The sequence below is a fragment of the Hemicordylus capensis genome, chromosome 2 (assembly GCF_027244095.1).
Source record: "Hemicordylus capensis ecotype Gifberg chromosome 2, rHemCap1.1.pri, whole genome shotgun sequence".
NCBI classification, from domain to species: Eukaryota; Metazoa; Chordata; class Lepidosauria; order Squamata; family Cordylidae; genus Hemicordylus; species Hemicordylus capensis.
Genome location: NC_069658.1, coordinates 383,413,127 through 383,428,742, shown reverse-complemented (window position 1 = coordinate 383,428,742; position 15,616 = coordinate 383,413,127). Strand labels below are relative to the sequence as shown.

The 15,616-nt window shown below is 45.3% G+C and overlaps 1 protein-coding gene and 1 long non-coding RNA gene across 3 annotated transcripts in view; one reads left to right on the top strand and one right to left on the bottom strand.

Annotated features, from left to right (window-relative positions):
• Positions 1 to 15,616, bottom strand: part of USP43 (ubiquitin specific peptidase 43) — a 141,196-nt gene that overhangs the window by 112,571 nt on the left and 13,009 nt on the right. For both annotated transcript variants that reach the window (XM_053291042.1, XM_053291043.1), the window contains exon 2: positions 10,407 to 10,550. In XM_053291042.1, the coding sequence (XP_053147017.1) occupies positions 10,407 to 10,550 (144 nt within the window). The remainder of the gene's footprint in view (positions 1 to 10,406; positions 10,551 to 15,616) is intronic.
• LOC128342903 (uncharacterized) lies at positions 249 to 7,478 on the top strand. Its single transcript, XR_008315242.1, has 3 exons — positions 249 to 324; positions 4,396 to 4,498; positions 6,844 to 7,478. It is a non-coding gene; the product is annotated as an uncharacterized LOC128342903 (long non-coding RNA).

Genomic DNA, 15,616 nt, shown 5'->3' with positions numbered 1-15,616 from the left:
GTGGGGGTGCCATGCCAGTTCCTGCCACCCCCACCCCATTGACCACCTGCCCAGCCCCAGGGCCCCTCAGCCACTTGCCTCCAGCTCCGGCCTAGGATCGGCAATGAGGCCTAGGATCGGAGCAGCCTGCAAACTGCAGAGCAGCTCTTCTCTCCCCGCCTCTCAGCTGATCGGCGGGTGGGCGGGGCTTCCAGAGAGGCCTCCGAGTAGGCCTCCCTGAAGCCTGAAATCAAGTAGGCCCCAAGCAAGGAAGGAAGGGAGGGAGGAGGAAGCAGGCAGCAGACCCTCTGCCCAGACCAGACCATCCAGAACAGCTATTGCTAGGTAGGCTGTGAATTCCTTTTTGTGGTTACCCCCATATATAGGGATCTGCTTGCCATAGGGCTTTGATATGGGTGGGGAGGAGAGACTGAGAAGTCTCTGAATATTTAATTTAAAACAGACTGGAAAATGTGCTGGCTTTAAAAACAAAAACTATCTAAGGCCTATAAGTGGCTTGCTTCATGTCAGAAAATTACAAAAACTTCTGGAACAAATATTTATTTATTCATTCTTTCTTTCATTCATTTATAAATGCACTTATGTTCAAGTTGTTTTGCAACCCAGAAGGTCTGAGTGAGAACTGTGAAGCATGTGTTGTGCTTTTATTTTATTTTATTTTTCTTGTGTGTGAACTGCTCTCCAATAACTTGCAGGGACTTCAGGGTGCATCTGGCCAACATATGAATGCAGCACCTCCATTCCAGAGGAGATGTGTGTTAAAGGGCTTTAAAAGCCTCATGTGAAAACCTCCTGGAATCAAACTTTACTGAATTTGTTCAGAATTCTGAGAAAACAAACATAGGCTCACCCTGCATGGTTGAAAGTCTCCTTTGCTAATCTGCAGCAAGGGGGCCATTTTAATACGGTAATTAGCGTTGCTAGTGTGTTCTAGGCATTAAAAGTAGCACAAATATATAGTATTGAATGTATATCACTATATACTGTGAAGTGTGCATGTGTGTATTCAGTGAAATGTATTTCCAGGCAGCATACTTATTTTGAAATATCAGACTTAAATCCTTGGGGGCCTGGGGTGTGTGGAGGCCCTGGACTTTGAGGGGCTGGGGGCCCATTTTAAAATCTCATCTTGGCCAATTCCAACCTTGCTATGCCCCTGGCGGTCACTACACATGGGTTTCTGCACAACACCTGCACAGAAGAAACTTCCATGTAGACAATGTGTCTCTTGTAAATTGACCCTGAATTTTCCAACCATGACTGAGATATTTGAGAGTCAATAATAAAAGAACAGCACGCTGCTTGTGACAGGAAGGGGCAAATTACAATGATTTCTTAGTCTGCCAGGGGCTGGTTTTGGCCCTGGCAGAACTTGGCTGTCTGCTCCTGTTGCAAATGCCTCTGTCTAGTGTGACAAACTAATGTATCCTCCTTCCTCTTGGTGTCAAAGTAAGCACTGGTGTGGTGAATGCACATATACCCCATCATGAGCCAACAGTCATCATAAGACAAAGGCTGGCAGGAATCATTCACTGGTTTATAGACACCCCCCCACCACCACTACCTTCTTCTTCCCCTATTTTGCTAGTGGCTATTTGGGCAGGTGATCCTCTAGGACAAAGTCATGTTTTTTAAAAAGAATGAGATGAGACAGAGAAAATGACACTTGGAATCCTCGCATAACTCCTGACTGTTGTTCTAAGTCTTTTACAGAGATGGCTCATGTTTTCAGGTTTTGATCAACAACCATGTCTGGATGGTACAGTGTTCCTTTTAACAAGGATTTCCAGATATTGTTGACTACAAGTCCCATCATTCCTGTTTGGACAGGGGCGCAATTTCAGTGCTTGCCCTAGGCGCTATTTTCCCTAGTTACGCCTCTGATGGTACCAGGTGGTGGGAGGTTCTATTTCTTTGGAATATCTGGTCTGTCTTGATCCCGTTGTGATCTCCAGACAGGGGAATAAACACATGCAAATGCTATATAAATAGGTAGAGGACAAATGGACAGCTACATCTGACAGCAGACAATCCTATCTGGTTCTCTTACTACCGCAAGTTTCTAAAGTCAGAAAGCAGTTTTTACACATTAAGGCAACTACACTATTGTAATGTATTCTTGTATTAAAATGACTAGAGTATTAATTAGATCTACCAAACGGAGTCCAAATCAATTGCCCAGTGCGCTCTACCTTGACAGCAAGCCAGCAGCTAACCAAGGTCTTGGGTAGAACTCGTTCCTAGCCCTGCAATTTAAGCGGGCGGTGGGGGTGGGGAATCACAAATGGAATCTCACTGAAGAAAGCATATTTTTGGCTGCACCAAACATTATGAGCTGAAGAGCCTAGGAGAGTGCATAGATGGAAGAGTTCCCCTACCACAGGGCTTGGCAAACCCCAGGCACCAAGGATCCATAGTGCCTAGAAATTTAACCATGAAGCCTAGACTAGTATATTCAGGGGGGGAGTTATTTAATACAATCTTTATTTGCTTCAGGTAGCCCTGTTCCTGTTCTAAGTTTGTTACTTGTTAATAGGATAAAGAGAAGCCCATTTACCCTAACCTCTCCACAATGTATGTCACTAAGTCTGGTAATTTTGTCAAGTATCCATTGTCTGCCTTCTAAATGTTTGAGCTGGCTCCTAGAGTCAAAGAAAATGCCAATGCCTGCTCTGTTGAGGCCCCAAAGAACCTTGACATTAAGTCTGCTTTAAATGATCTGTCTACGAAGGCCCTATTCTCCTTTATTTATTTATAATTCTAAACCACTTGTCATAAAACAAAAATTCCAAATAAGCAGGACCAGTTTGGGACCTCTATGGTGCAGCGGGAAATGATTTGACTAGCAAGTCAGAGGCTGCCAGTCCGAATACCCACTGGTATGTTTCCCAGACTATGAGAGATACCTATATCGGGCAGCACTGATATGGGAAGATGCTGAAAGGCATCATCTCCTACTGCACGGGAGATGTTAATGGTAAACCCCTCCTGTATTCTACCAAAGACAACCACAGGGCTCTGTGGGCACCAGGAGTCAACACCAACTCAATGGCACACTTTACCTTTACTTCCAGTTCAAAAGGCATCAGTTAGGAGGCATATTCCGTTGGGGAGTCTCCCCTTCATAGGTTGGTGTTATCCACTCCCACCCTGGGATCCAGGGCAGATCAGAAATGGAGCTGGCCCTCAAAGCGAATAAATGTTACCTCTCTATCTTGGAAACAGCATACTGCTCTGACTTTCAGAAACCACATTCTACTCGGAGGGAAGAGGGTTTCTTGCTCCATGTTGTAAACATTACCTGGCTAGAGAGCATTATCCTACAGGCTGCTTTCAGCAGAATGCAGCCGGGAAGCATCCACTGTAATTTCTGGTTTCTAGCTGCATCTTCCCTAGTTGAGCTTTGTGCAGCCAGTATTTACGGTTATTAGTTTGTTTGCCCAGGCTTGCAGGAATTTGTGCTATCAAAAGCATCAGAAAAGCCATGCTGATGTCGCTCTGGTGAAAGCAAATCTGTTGGCATAGTGAGTACACTCCGGAGGCAGAGGGAGCCTCACCTTGATGGGGTGCCGGTACCAAGGCTGCTGCCTGGGGGAGAAGGAGGAACAAGTTGGTGCTTTTGGCGACTTCTCACTCTTGCCTACGGGTAACTGCCAATCAAATACTGACAGGTGCCACGAACACAAGACAAGCTGTCTAGACAAAAGCACCTTATTAGCATTAAAACAAAGATGGATAAATATATTTATGAGGGGTGCTAGATGACAAGGTTGATCTGAAGCTGCCTTCCCTTCTCTGTAGCATTACAGACAGCCACAACTGAAGGTAGGGCAATAGGCTGAAAGATGATGGGAGTTGTCTTCCAACACCATTGGGTGGCCCAAGTTTGAGAACTCCTGGCTTGACATAATGTGTAGTTTGATCCTGAGATTTGTTTGGCAGGTTCCAGAGACGGGCCCTTCTTGGGTGGTAGTGCCACAAGTTTAGGATTCCCTGCAGAGGGAGATAAGACAGGTCCTCTCTCACCTCATTTTCAGGCGGCTATTGAAGACATTTTTTATTTTTGCAGGGCCTGTTAATTCTGTTATTTCATTCAGTCAGTGGGTTGATTTCATGCTGCTGTTTTTATACCATACTTTTCTTTTATGGGTTGCATTTTATTGCAATTGATTTTATCAAAACCAACTTGTAGAACACACCCAAGGTAGCTAACAAGGAAGGGTGCAATATAAATCCCTAAAATAAAATATAAACAAAGATACACATGATCTGGGCAATGTGGTTCTATCATTGAAGTTACAGATACGGATATTTAAGTTGTGGTTTTAGAGACACTTGTGAAAGCAGCAGCAGTTTGATACCAGGCTCCTAAATCTTTGCATCATGTTCTTGTAGTGAGAGAGAGTCTCGGACTATGTGCAATTCTTCCTCCTCCACTCCACTCTGAAGCTAGCAAACCCTGATCTCTCTCTTCATCTGAACATACTCTTTCTTTCAGGTGAGTTGCAGAAATCACACTTGGGCAAGATGTCCTACTCCAACAGGAGCACCCAACATAATACTTGGCATTTACATAGCACTTTTTGAGTGGTCAAAGCAGTTCACATACATTGTAACAATTACTGAGACAATCATCTTGTACAATGGATCAGTATTATTATCCTCTTATTGCAGAATAGGCTACTATGATCCTCTGATGAGTGCTGTCTAATCAGAATCTGCAAACCCACAAGGACCAATCCAAGCCTATCACTGTCACTCCAAATTTGAGGGGGGTAGTAGGGAAAATCCTACTAAAGATGGTCCATCAACGAAATTTCTAAATTTCTAAAGCACTGTCAGAGACTCCTGATATGGACAGAATGCAACAACATCAACCAACAACAAATATTTATAGACCGCTTTTCAACAAAAGTTTCCAAAGCAGTTTACACAGAGAAATAAACAAACAAATAAAAATAAAATAAAATGGATCCCTGTCCCCAAAGGGCTCACAATCTAAAAAGAAACATAAGATAGATACCAGCAACAGTCACTGGAGGGCACTGTTCCCTCTAAGGCATGCACATGTGCGCTCACTTGATTTTTTTTATGTCCGCTCAGTTAATTTTAGATCCTGCTCTGGTTGAATCAGGAAGGTCCCATTCTGAATGCACATGTGCGCACACAGTGCCTTGATACTTTCGCCCAGAACAAAGCTCATTCCGCACAGAGATGAAAAAAATTAGAGGGACCACTGCTGGAGGGATACTGTGCTGGGGGTGGATAGGGCCAATTACTTCCCCCTGCTAATTAAAAAGAATCCTCATGTTAAAAAGGTGCCTCTTTGCCCAGCTAGCAGGGGTTAAACAGAAAACCTACATAGCAGGGCAAATCTATGGGGCGAGGCTCTAGTATTCTTTTCCCCAGCAGGCATCCAGGTGGGTGTAGAGTGTCTGAACTGGATGAAAACAGTCGGTTCACACCACAGCATTCACTCAGTGGTCTACTTTCTCGATGCTGTTTTAAGACCTGCCTCTGGCTGACACTCTGGCTTAATGCACATCAGCCGCAGGCAGAAGCACATTCTGTAGCATCAGGGTTTTTTGCTTGTTGTTGTTTTAATTACTATTTTTGCCAGCAGCAAAGCAGCTGCCCCTCCACTCCGGAAAGCTGCCTGGCAGTATAATTAGTGGCAGAGTAGTGGAGGTAGTAGTAGTCATCGTTATCATCTGATGGTGGTTCGCACTGTGAGATGAAAGAGAGAGATTGCCTCTCCCCTGCTGGGCCCAACTCTATGATCCCTCGGACCACGCGCGGGCCGTGAACGCACCTCTGGGGGGAGGCACAGTCGGCAGCTTCTTTAAGTGTAAACGGAGCCGGTGCTCCATGCCGCCCAGCAGCCCCCGCGGCGGGGAATCACCTCCGCCACTCACCTGGCCGCCGGCGGGGGCTTGCCTCCGTGGGAGCCAGGTGAGTGGCGGAGGTGATTCCCTGCTGCAGGGGCTGCTGGGTGGCACGAAGCACAGGCTCTGTTTACACTTAAAGAAGCCATCCGCCGCCCCCAGAGGCGCATTCACGGCCCACACCTGCATTGGACAAATTTTGGCCCAGATCCACCGGGGGATGCCTAAGGAGTGGTTGTTTTTCAAGAATGGGCCTCTTAGGCTTTTCCTTGGGCAAGATCCTTAGTGTTTACCTCCTGTGAGCAATTCTCCTCAGAACTTTGTAGGTCTGTGTTAGCCTAGAACTTGCTCAGAGACCTGGGAGACAGTGAGGCCACCACAGTGAGCTATTAATGCTGAAGCCTGAGTATTTTCAAGGCGGGCCATTTGTCCACTTGCTGTTTTAATTAGGGCTGCCTACCCTAATAAGAAACTGCCACCTCATGGCACAGCAGGGAAGTAACTTGCCTAGGGAGCAAGAGGTGGCTGGTTAGACTCCTCATCCCCGCGGGTATGTTTCCCAGACTATGGGAACCTGGGAAGTGATATAGGAAGATGCTGAAAGGCATCATCTCATACTGTGCGGGAGATGACGATGGTAAACCCCTCCTGTATTTTTGCTGCTGGCAAAAACAGTAATTAATAGGAGGGTAAACCTCTCCTACCAAAGAAAACCACAGGGCTCTGTGGGTGCCAGGAGTCGAAATCGACTCGACAGCACAACTTTACCTTTTACTTTTACCAGCTGCAGAATTTTCAGCCAATTAACCATCCACTTTTTAAACAATCAGTTACATATAAATTAAGTTTGGAAACATGAGGTAACTTAAAAAACAAAAAATAAAACTTACCACTTGTTGTTAAAGGGATACAGCCAGATTTAATGTTTTCTTTTTCATCCCCTATTTCTTACACTTAGATGTGATGAAGGAGATCCCTGACACGTTCTCCCAGCATGTGTTTCTTTAAAGGATTGGCCAGGACTTGGAGGTGCTGGTGGAGGAGGATCAACCCTTTCCCATGCACCATTCCTCCAACTTAAATCTTCCCTTCCTGAAGTTGCCATTAGCCATGAAAGGGGGAAAAACAGGTTCAATATGGGTACCAATCTCCAGGGAGAAGATATAAGACAGGGAAACAGCTCAAAGGGAAGAGGTTCTATGGCATCACAGCCCTGATCAAATCAGTCTCCTCCATGTTCACACACACAGTGCTGCTTTTAACCAAAGAAAAAGAAGTACTGGCAAGAACTAATCTGCCCACTTTCCTTTATCTTAATTGATAATTACCAATTTCCACCTCAAACATTCACACAACCATCATCTTGAATTGAGGTGGATGACACCACAAACTATGCCGTTGGTGTGCCCCTATGTGTGCTTACAACTGTACTAAATTTAATCCAAGTTGGTTCCCACTTGTGCCTCAAACATTCTTGTGTCTGCCATCTTAATTTGGGATGGGTGGCATCATTACAAACTACACCACTGAGGTGTCCCTATGTCCCTACAACAGTACCAAATTTGGTTCAAATTAGTTCAGGCACTGCAAAGTTGATAGAGGCGCACACTTGTTTGCATGCAATAATAATAATAATAATAATAATAATAATAATAATAATAATAATAATAATAATAATAATAATTCGATTTCTATACTGCCCTTCCAAAAATGGCTCGGGGCGGTTTACAAAGAGAAATAACAAACAAATAAGATGGCTCCCTGTCCCCAAAGGGCTCACATTCTGTGCACACACACAGCTGGGTGATCTCATATGCTTACTTTCCTTAAGGAAAGTAGGCTAAAAAGACATGGAAAGTTGATCACAGATCTCCCACTTAAGTTGTCGCTGGGACCTAATATGGCATAGTCTCAACAAGCCAGCGTGGTGTAGTGGTTAGAGTGCTGGACTAGGACCGGGGAGTCCTGAGTTCAAATCCCCATTCAGCAATGAAACTAGCTGGGTGACTCTGGGCCAGTCAACCTACTTCACAGGGTTGTTGTGAAAGAGAAACTCAAGTATGTAGTACACTGCTCTGGGCTCCTTGGAAGAAGAGTGGGATATAAATGTAATAATAATAACAACAACAACAACAACTTTAATGTGTGCCCTTAAACTTTCAGCTCCAGTGATTAAAATTTGCCCTTGCTGATTAAAAAATGGCCCTTACCTGTTACTCAACTAAAGCTTTGGTTGATTAATCTTTTAGATTAATGTTTTAATATTTTATTGGCTGTTTTTATTGTTTTGTAAACCACCCAGAGAACTTGCATTTTGGGTGGTATAGAAATGTATTAAATAAATAAATAATAAAATAATCAACCGATTAACATTTGCAGCCCTGATTTTAATACACTGAAACATCCCAGGATTCCAACCGTAACCTTGGATTTTAGGGGTGCCATGGAAGAGAGGCTATAATACTTGCAAGATAGAAATTACAGCCTCTCTTGATAAATCCAACCCAAGTCTCATACTCAGTCACTCCTGGGTCTTGGAACATCTTAAATCATTTTCAGTCATTCTGATAACCACACGGAGTCATGGCATGTTCTATGGGTAAGCACAGAGCCTTCACTTGCTGTAAGAGCACTAGCAGCAACAGGATGAACAAGCAGACAATGCACATTGTCTCCTGCTCTAAGCCATGCTTTTTGCTCCATTTGCCTGAGTGACATACTTGGAAAACTTGGAGCAGATGCTGTTCTCAGCAACACACTCATCTCCAGACAGAAAGGAGCAAAAGCCGTGCCGGAAATGCATACCAACTGTTGGGAAGCACCTCTGGCTTTTCAAAGTTTTGCACATGCCATCAATGAGATAAAATGGCTAAGACAGGCAAGTCTGTGCCTGGATCTCTAGGGTGAAAAATACGAAATGGAGCAAAAGGAGGGCAGAGACTACTTTGTGACACCTCTAGATCGCCATATCTCTAGCCTGATAAGACATAAATCAATCCGAGTGCTGAGGACTGAATCCACTTATCACCTGGCTCCCTTGAACTGGCTCTATGTCCTTTCAGTTCAGTTATTGATTTTATGTTTGTTAAAAAGGCCCCCACCTGACACTTACCTGAATGCCGGCTATCGTGCAACCTTCCTCCCATTGATCCAAAGGAAGGAGAAGAGCTCAAGTAATTTTGACAGTTTCACACCAGCCTGCCTTGGTTTGGAGGAAGAAAATGGTGTCCCACCTCACTCAGTCATCCCCTCTCGACCCCAGCCCCACAGGCAAGAGTCAGTAAAAGGAAGGAGAGATGCATGGGTTGCCAGGAACTCAATTTGACTGGCACCTTCCAACCCTTTACCCAGCTGCACTGTGGCAGGGTGTGGGCCTGTGTATGTGGCTGCAGCACATGACAATACAGATAAGAAACATCTCCCACACAAAATCTACCAATATCATATTGTGAGTTCACATCTGTGGGCACAAATATTTTCTACAATGCCCTGTATGGTCATCAGCCTGCCTTCTTCTGAACCATCTGCCTGTCTGAGAGGGAGAGGCAGCATCTGAAAGCTGAGAGGGAGGGGAATGTAGTAAGCTGTGTCTGAGGAACCTTTTTTCCCTGGGAGAGAGGCCCCGTCCCCCACAAATGGCTCTTCCCCTCTAAGTAATGAACTGAGGAATATCACTGCTTTCTTCTGTCCTGTCCCCTGTCCTGTCCCATCCCACAAAAAAGAACCCATGAGGTCTAACAGGAGGCAAGATGAGATTGCAGTACCTTGGAGAGCTCCAAGTGAGCAGCTTGCTCCAAGGACAGCCATAGGTGGTGGAATGAGGTCTTAAAATGTCTCCAGGCACAGAAAACCCTCCCAGGCTCCAACACCCTGCCTGGAGGAGATATTTAAAGGGGCAGTCCTCTGACCTCACGGAAGCCAGAGGACTCTTCCTCTGCTCCATCATATCCCTCTTGGTCCACTGCCAAAACAGGCGTGCAGGTTCAGAGGAGCATTACATTCTTGGTATAGAAAGAACTAGTTTTCAGAAGGGTTTGGGTTCAAGTGGGTGCTGGTTCCAGGGTCTCCAGTTCTGAAATCTCTGGTTCTGGGGTCTCTTGGATGGTAGGCTCAGGCTTCAGTCTAGTTCCAGGGACTGGAACTGTGACCGGGATGGTCCTTCCTATTTAACTGCTCCCCCCTCCTCGGGGTCAGACTGAGTGATTGTTAAAGGTAGGGGTCATGACACTCCCTACTTTAGAGAGGTGATCAGCAGCCTATCCCCATATTCATCTCAGAACCATTTGCACACCTAGCAACAAACACACGTCACACTAAGGAATGGGACAAAAATGAAGAGTGCTCAACAGGCTGCCTGGAAGCAAAGGGTCAAGAAGAAAGGAGGGAAGACAGAGCTGAGCAACAACACAGCTGCTCCAAACCCATTTGGCATGCATTTCACTAGTATAAATGTTAGATTAACCACAGAAGAGTAGACAGCTTTCAGGGCAAAACCAAAAGTCTTCCCTGACAGACACTGACCTTTCCAGACACCTTCACTTTCTGATTAAGAGACACAGAAGAACACAGGTCTTCATGCATGCGGTCCAGCAGCCACAGCAGGAACTCCAGGGCATCGTGTTGTGAGTTTCCACGGAACTGAGCACCATACTTCGAGACGACATTCTGCAGTTAAAAGGCAGGACAGAGTTAATGCTGTTGTTAATGCTGAGTTGTATGCAACAGGAAAGAGGGCACCAGCCAAAGAGGGGCAAAATACATTCATATTCCCTGAACTTCCCTCATGCCCTCCCTCCAACTGGGCTTATCCTTCTTCCACACTGGGGTTAATGTTCTAGATTGTTTACGTGCTGCATGAAGAAAACAAGATTTTTGGGGTGTCAGCAAAAAATGCAGCAAACGGAATAAGGCCTAGTTCGTACTGAGGTGATATACCGTGTCTGAGCTGTGCCACTTCTGACTGCAGGTAGGGGCTTCCATGACTGCCTGCTCTTCTGCATAAAATCATTCCCTCCACACAGAAAACTGGCATGTCAGAGAGATGCTAAGCTAGAGCCCTTCTCCTGGGCATGCCCCTGTTGTATGTGGTTGGAACTGTGTTATATGGAAGAACATTCAGTCATATGAGTCCCCACTTGCAGTATGAAGTAGTAGTACAGCCCATACATGGAGTTCACCACCTCAGTGAGAAGTTCACCATACATGGAGTTCACCACCTCAGTAAGAACCAGGTCTGAATCATTCAGAGCACATTTGCGTAATCTATACTGCATAATTCAGATAAGTGTAAGATGGTTTTCAAAGAAAATTTAGCAAGGTGTAGGCAATGGAAGAAAGGACAAGGAGTTTGGAATAAAAGAAAGAAAAGAGGAAGTAGTATCCATGGAGGGGAGGCGAGGCAGGGAGGCACCTCTACAGCTTCAGAGTCTTTTCCATCTACTGCCCTACATGTCTCAAGCTAACCCCAGCTTGATAAAGGTACTTGGCTACAAACTCTATAACCTCTTCCTGACCTTACAGAGGAAGACGGATTAGACTTTGCTAGGCCAGATCCGCAAGTCACGCTTGGGTGTAGCAGGCACGAACAGGCACTAATCTGGTCATTACAATGGATGTGCAACACAGAAAACAAGATAGTTCAGTTTGGCATTTCCTCTTCGTTCCCTAATTTAAAGGAATCAGCTAAGAGACAGGTTATTAATCTGAAGGCAACCTGGGAACCTCACTTCTGAGGGAGAACTAGGTGATTAACTTATTTTTATAACCGGCATCACATATTTCTTTGTGAAACAACTTGACACATACTTAAGTTTTTTAATTCAGGATCATAAGGACTAGAATCTTGCTTCAAATTGTTAAATTGTTTTTAGTTTTTGTGTATGTTTTTAACTTGTTTTAGGCTGTTGTTAACCACCTAGAGAAAAGTTTGGGGCAGTGTACAAATTTGATAAATAAATGAATTAATTAATTAATATCTAACAAAAAGGTTAGTTTGGGGGAATTCAAGAAGCTCTCAACGTATGCCCTAAAACAGCATATGCCACATGGTGGGATGCTAGCATTATCATAGCCGTGTAAATTTCTAGACTATTTCATGCACAATAGTTAATTCCACTTATCTAAATCCTAGAGATTTACAAGATTCTGCTCCTCTGCAGCTTGACCCTTACCCACAGTTTATATTTGGCTTGGAGGAGAACACAGTTTATCAATGCCGCAATAGGCGAGAATGCTAAATTGATCCCTGGTGTCGCTCTACAGGAGACAAACTGAGACTGCCTGCCACTGAGTTGCCAAACAGTTGCCATGACAACGAAAGCTACATTGTGAAGAACCCAGGAGGAAGGCAGGAGGAGCGCAGGGTCTCTCTCCCCTTTGGCTGTCAGGGCCACTTTGCTCTTTTCTCTTAGGGACTGCATCTTGGCACCCCAGCTCCACTTCCGCATACTTCGGCTGCCAGGCAAACAAACCCTCTTGGATCACAAAGCAAAGCCAGCCACTTCTTGCTGTGCTCAGCCGATAAGGCTGTGTTTTGAAGATCAAATGGTCTCTGCTGTATAGAGAACTACGAGGTGGGGTGAGGTGGGGGCAGAGGGTGGTGGCTACAATTTTGCATGCAGACCCACATGCAGCTGGACACAAACTGCAAAAGCTTTTTAATCTGACCCTTTAACGTGCCCAGAGCCATTCACCCCTAAGATCTTATCCAAGAGCTTGCCCCAAGCTGCCTACAAAGCCATGCCCTCTCCTATTCCTGGTAAGACCCTTGTATCTTTAACAGCTGCGTTAAAGGCAGGCAGAAACTCAGCAGGCGTAGCTTTCCCCACTGCTGCATCTCTGCTGGGAATGGCTACCCTTTTTGAATGTGATTATGTAGCTGTTAAATGCATAGAAACCCTGAAATATAAAACATGGCAGCCCTATGTGCAAGCAGCTGGGTTTACATTGTGTGGAAATGAGACTGCCATTACACAAGGCAGAGCTGTCTATCTACCATGGCTGGTGAGCAATTGCATGGGTTCTTCCAATCCTTCTACCCACAAACCAAGGGTACTGAGAAACAGTATAATTCTTCCTCTGTGGAAGGGAACCGGAGGCATTGCAGAATGCAGCTTATCTTGAAGTCCTCAAGCCGACTATGATGCCATCATCACAGAAGGAATAACCTTTTTCTTTTTGTAAAGAACTGCCTTGCTGACTGAATCAGGGAAAGGGTGCATCTAATCCAGCACTCTGTTTGGACCAGCAGTCAGCCAGATGCCTCTGGCCATTCACAAGCAGAACATTAAACCACGGATCCCCAGATGTGGTTGGATTACAACTCCCATCACCCCCAGAGGTCATTGTGGCTGGGGGTGATGGGAATTGTAGTCCAACAACATTTGGAGAGCCAAGACTGGGAACACCTGCATTAAGGGGGTGGTCATTCCTTCTTAGTTCCCAGCAAGCAGAAATCAAATTTAACTATATTTGCGCATTCTCCCTGGTTTAATCTCTGGCATCTCCTTTCCGTAGGTATCTACCTCCTGCACTCAAACGGTATACTCCCCATCCTTCTGTACAAGCCTCTCCCACAGGCTTTATTTCAAGAGCAAGCTGCTCCCCAAATACTGCTACGCTTGTTTAAGTGTGACGTTCACAGTGTTGAGACGGGAATGCTAAGTGCCTGGAAATATGCAGCAAAAGCATGCATTAAACACACACACACACACACACACACACACACACACACACACTTACACTTCTCATGCCAAACAGGAGGCATCTTGCCAAACAGGGCACACAGCCAGCTGTGCTGGGATGCAGGTGTTCAGGGCAAGGAACTAGTTACAGGACTGCCACACACACAACAGCCCCACTTGAAATGGACAGAGCCAAGAAATCAGACAGGTGGAACACTTTTGCTTCCCACAGGATTTCTGAGCCATGCGAAGTCAACAGGGACTTGGCAGTTTCTGGACAGTGATTGCAGGGGAGTGCACAATCCTTAGTGGATGTACCCTCCAAGCCACCCCTCCCCGAGGAAAGGAATTCAATTTATCTGAGCCGGAGCAGCTAAGGACACTGGGTACTACTATGTTCAGTGGCATAAAATAACAACTTCCGAGGATATAGGAGTGACCATCAGCGCTGTCAGAGGTAATGCATCCAGTGAGATCAGTAGGCCTCAACGTCAAGGAATGGTGGGGGTAGGGAAGGGGGGGAATACAGACTTTTCTTTCAGCATTCTCACTTCTTCATTGGTTGATTTACTCTTCACAATGACTGCAGCAGAGAGAACTAGAAGGACTTAAGGCCAGGTGGGTAGACTGGAGTACAGAATGCCTTATATAATTCCAAGGAGTCATTACCATCACCCCAGGCCTGTTTTTTAACTTCAGAGATTTCCCCATGTGCTCATGAGGAAGCAGGAGACCATTAATTCAATGAAGTGGGCAGTGATATCTTATTGTTAACTGTGCCAAACCAAGCCAAAACAATCACAATCTGTATACAAGAGAAAGGGCTAGAGAAAGGAAAGCTGTACTCTCAGATACTAGCAGGAACCGCACCCCCCCCCCATTCCAATCCTGCTGATATTATGCTGATCCCTGATTCCACCCCCCCACCCCCACCCCCACCCACATCCTTCCATCAATGCCACTTACTGAGTTCCCATCTCAGCCTTGTATCCCCTAAGGTCTGCCAGAGCTCCTCCATACAAGCACTACCAAGGGCCAAGCTACAAGTTACGGTAATGCTAAATGACTAGTTTGGTCTTTACATGCTTGGGTGGTTGGTTTGTTATTTTGAAGGCATCTGCTTTTTACATCTGTTCCAAAGTAGCTTACAAATACAACAATACCATAAGAAATAAACACTACAAACATCAATAAAAACCAATTTCAAAAGTTAGTCAAGTCATGGGGAATGCTAGCTAGAACAGACGTGTCTTTTAAAAGATACTGAAAAACTGAGGAGGTGGCCAGCTGAAATCTCCCAGGGCAGGTAGTTCCATAGAGAGGAAGCCAACACAGAGAAGGCCCTATTCCACATAGTCACCAGATGGAAGTGACGTGCTCAAAGGACCCTCCCTGGAAATCAACTGGGGGGCCCAATCCAGATTGGGACCACAGCAGAACTAGAGAAATGCTTCCATTCATTTCTTCTATTGCAGTCCATGACCCAGAGCTCGAGAACACTGGAGTGTTGTGTTGCATTCAGGAGCCACAGCACCACAGGAGAACAGGGCATAACACAAACTTGCAATGCACCATTACTTGTATGGCAAGTTTAAAGCAGTTACTGTTCCATTCCCACACTCAGAGGGATTAGACTTCCTGATTACATTTATATATCTGAACAGTAATCGCTCCACAGCACATGCAGTGCAATTACCCAGCAATCTTCTATCTCAGACATGTATCCAGCAGGCTCAGGTACCCACCATGTCCGAAAACTGGTTTCTGACTCTAAGCCCCAATTCCTCAGCAGTTCATTCCCCTTATCGTGTATCTGATGACATCAACATCAAGTTCAAAACAAATACAGCACCATAGCATGAGATACCTCCAGGTCTGTCTTATCTCACAAGATGAAAGAGGTGAAGACACAAATGGATTTTTGAAAGCATAACAAACATAACACTCAGGGCCTGTTAACTCAGTTTGGGAGTGGTGTAGTGCAGGGACGGGCAGAGATGCAGTCCCAGCACCTTTTCCCCTCCAGGGTCTCAGCAGGGTCGCAAAGTC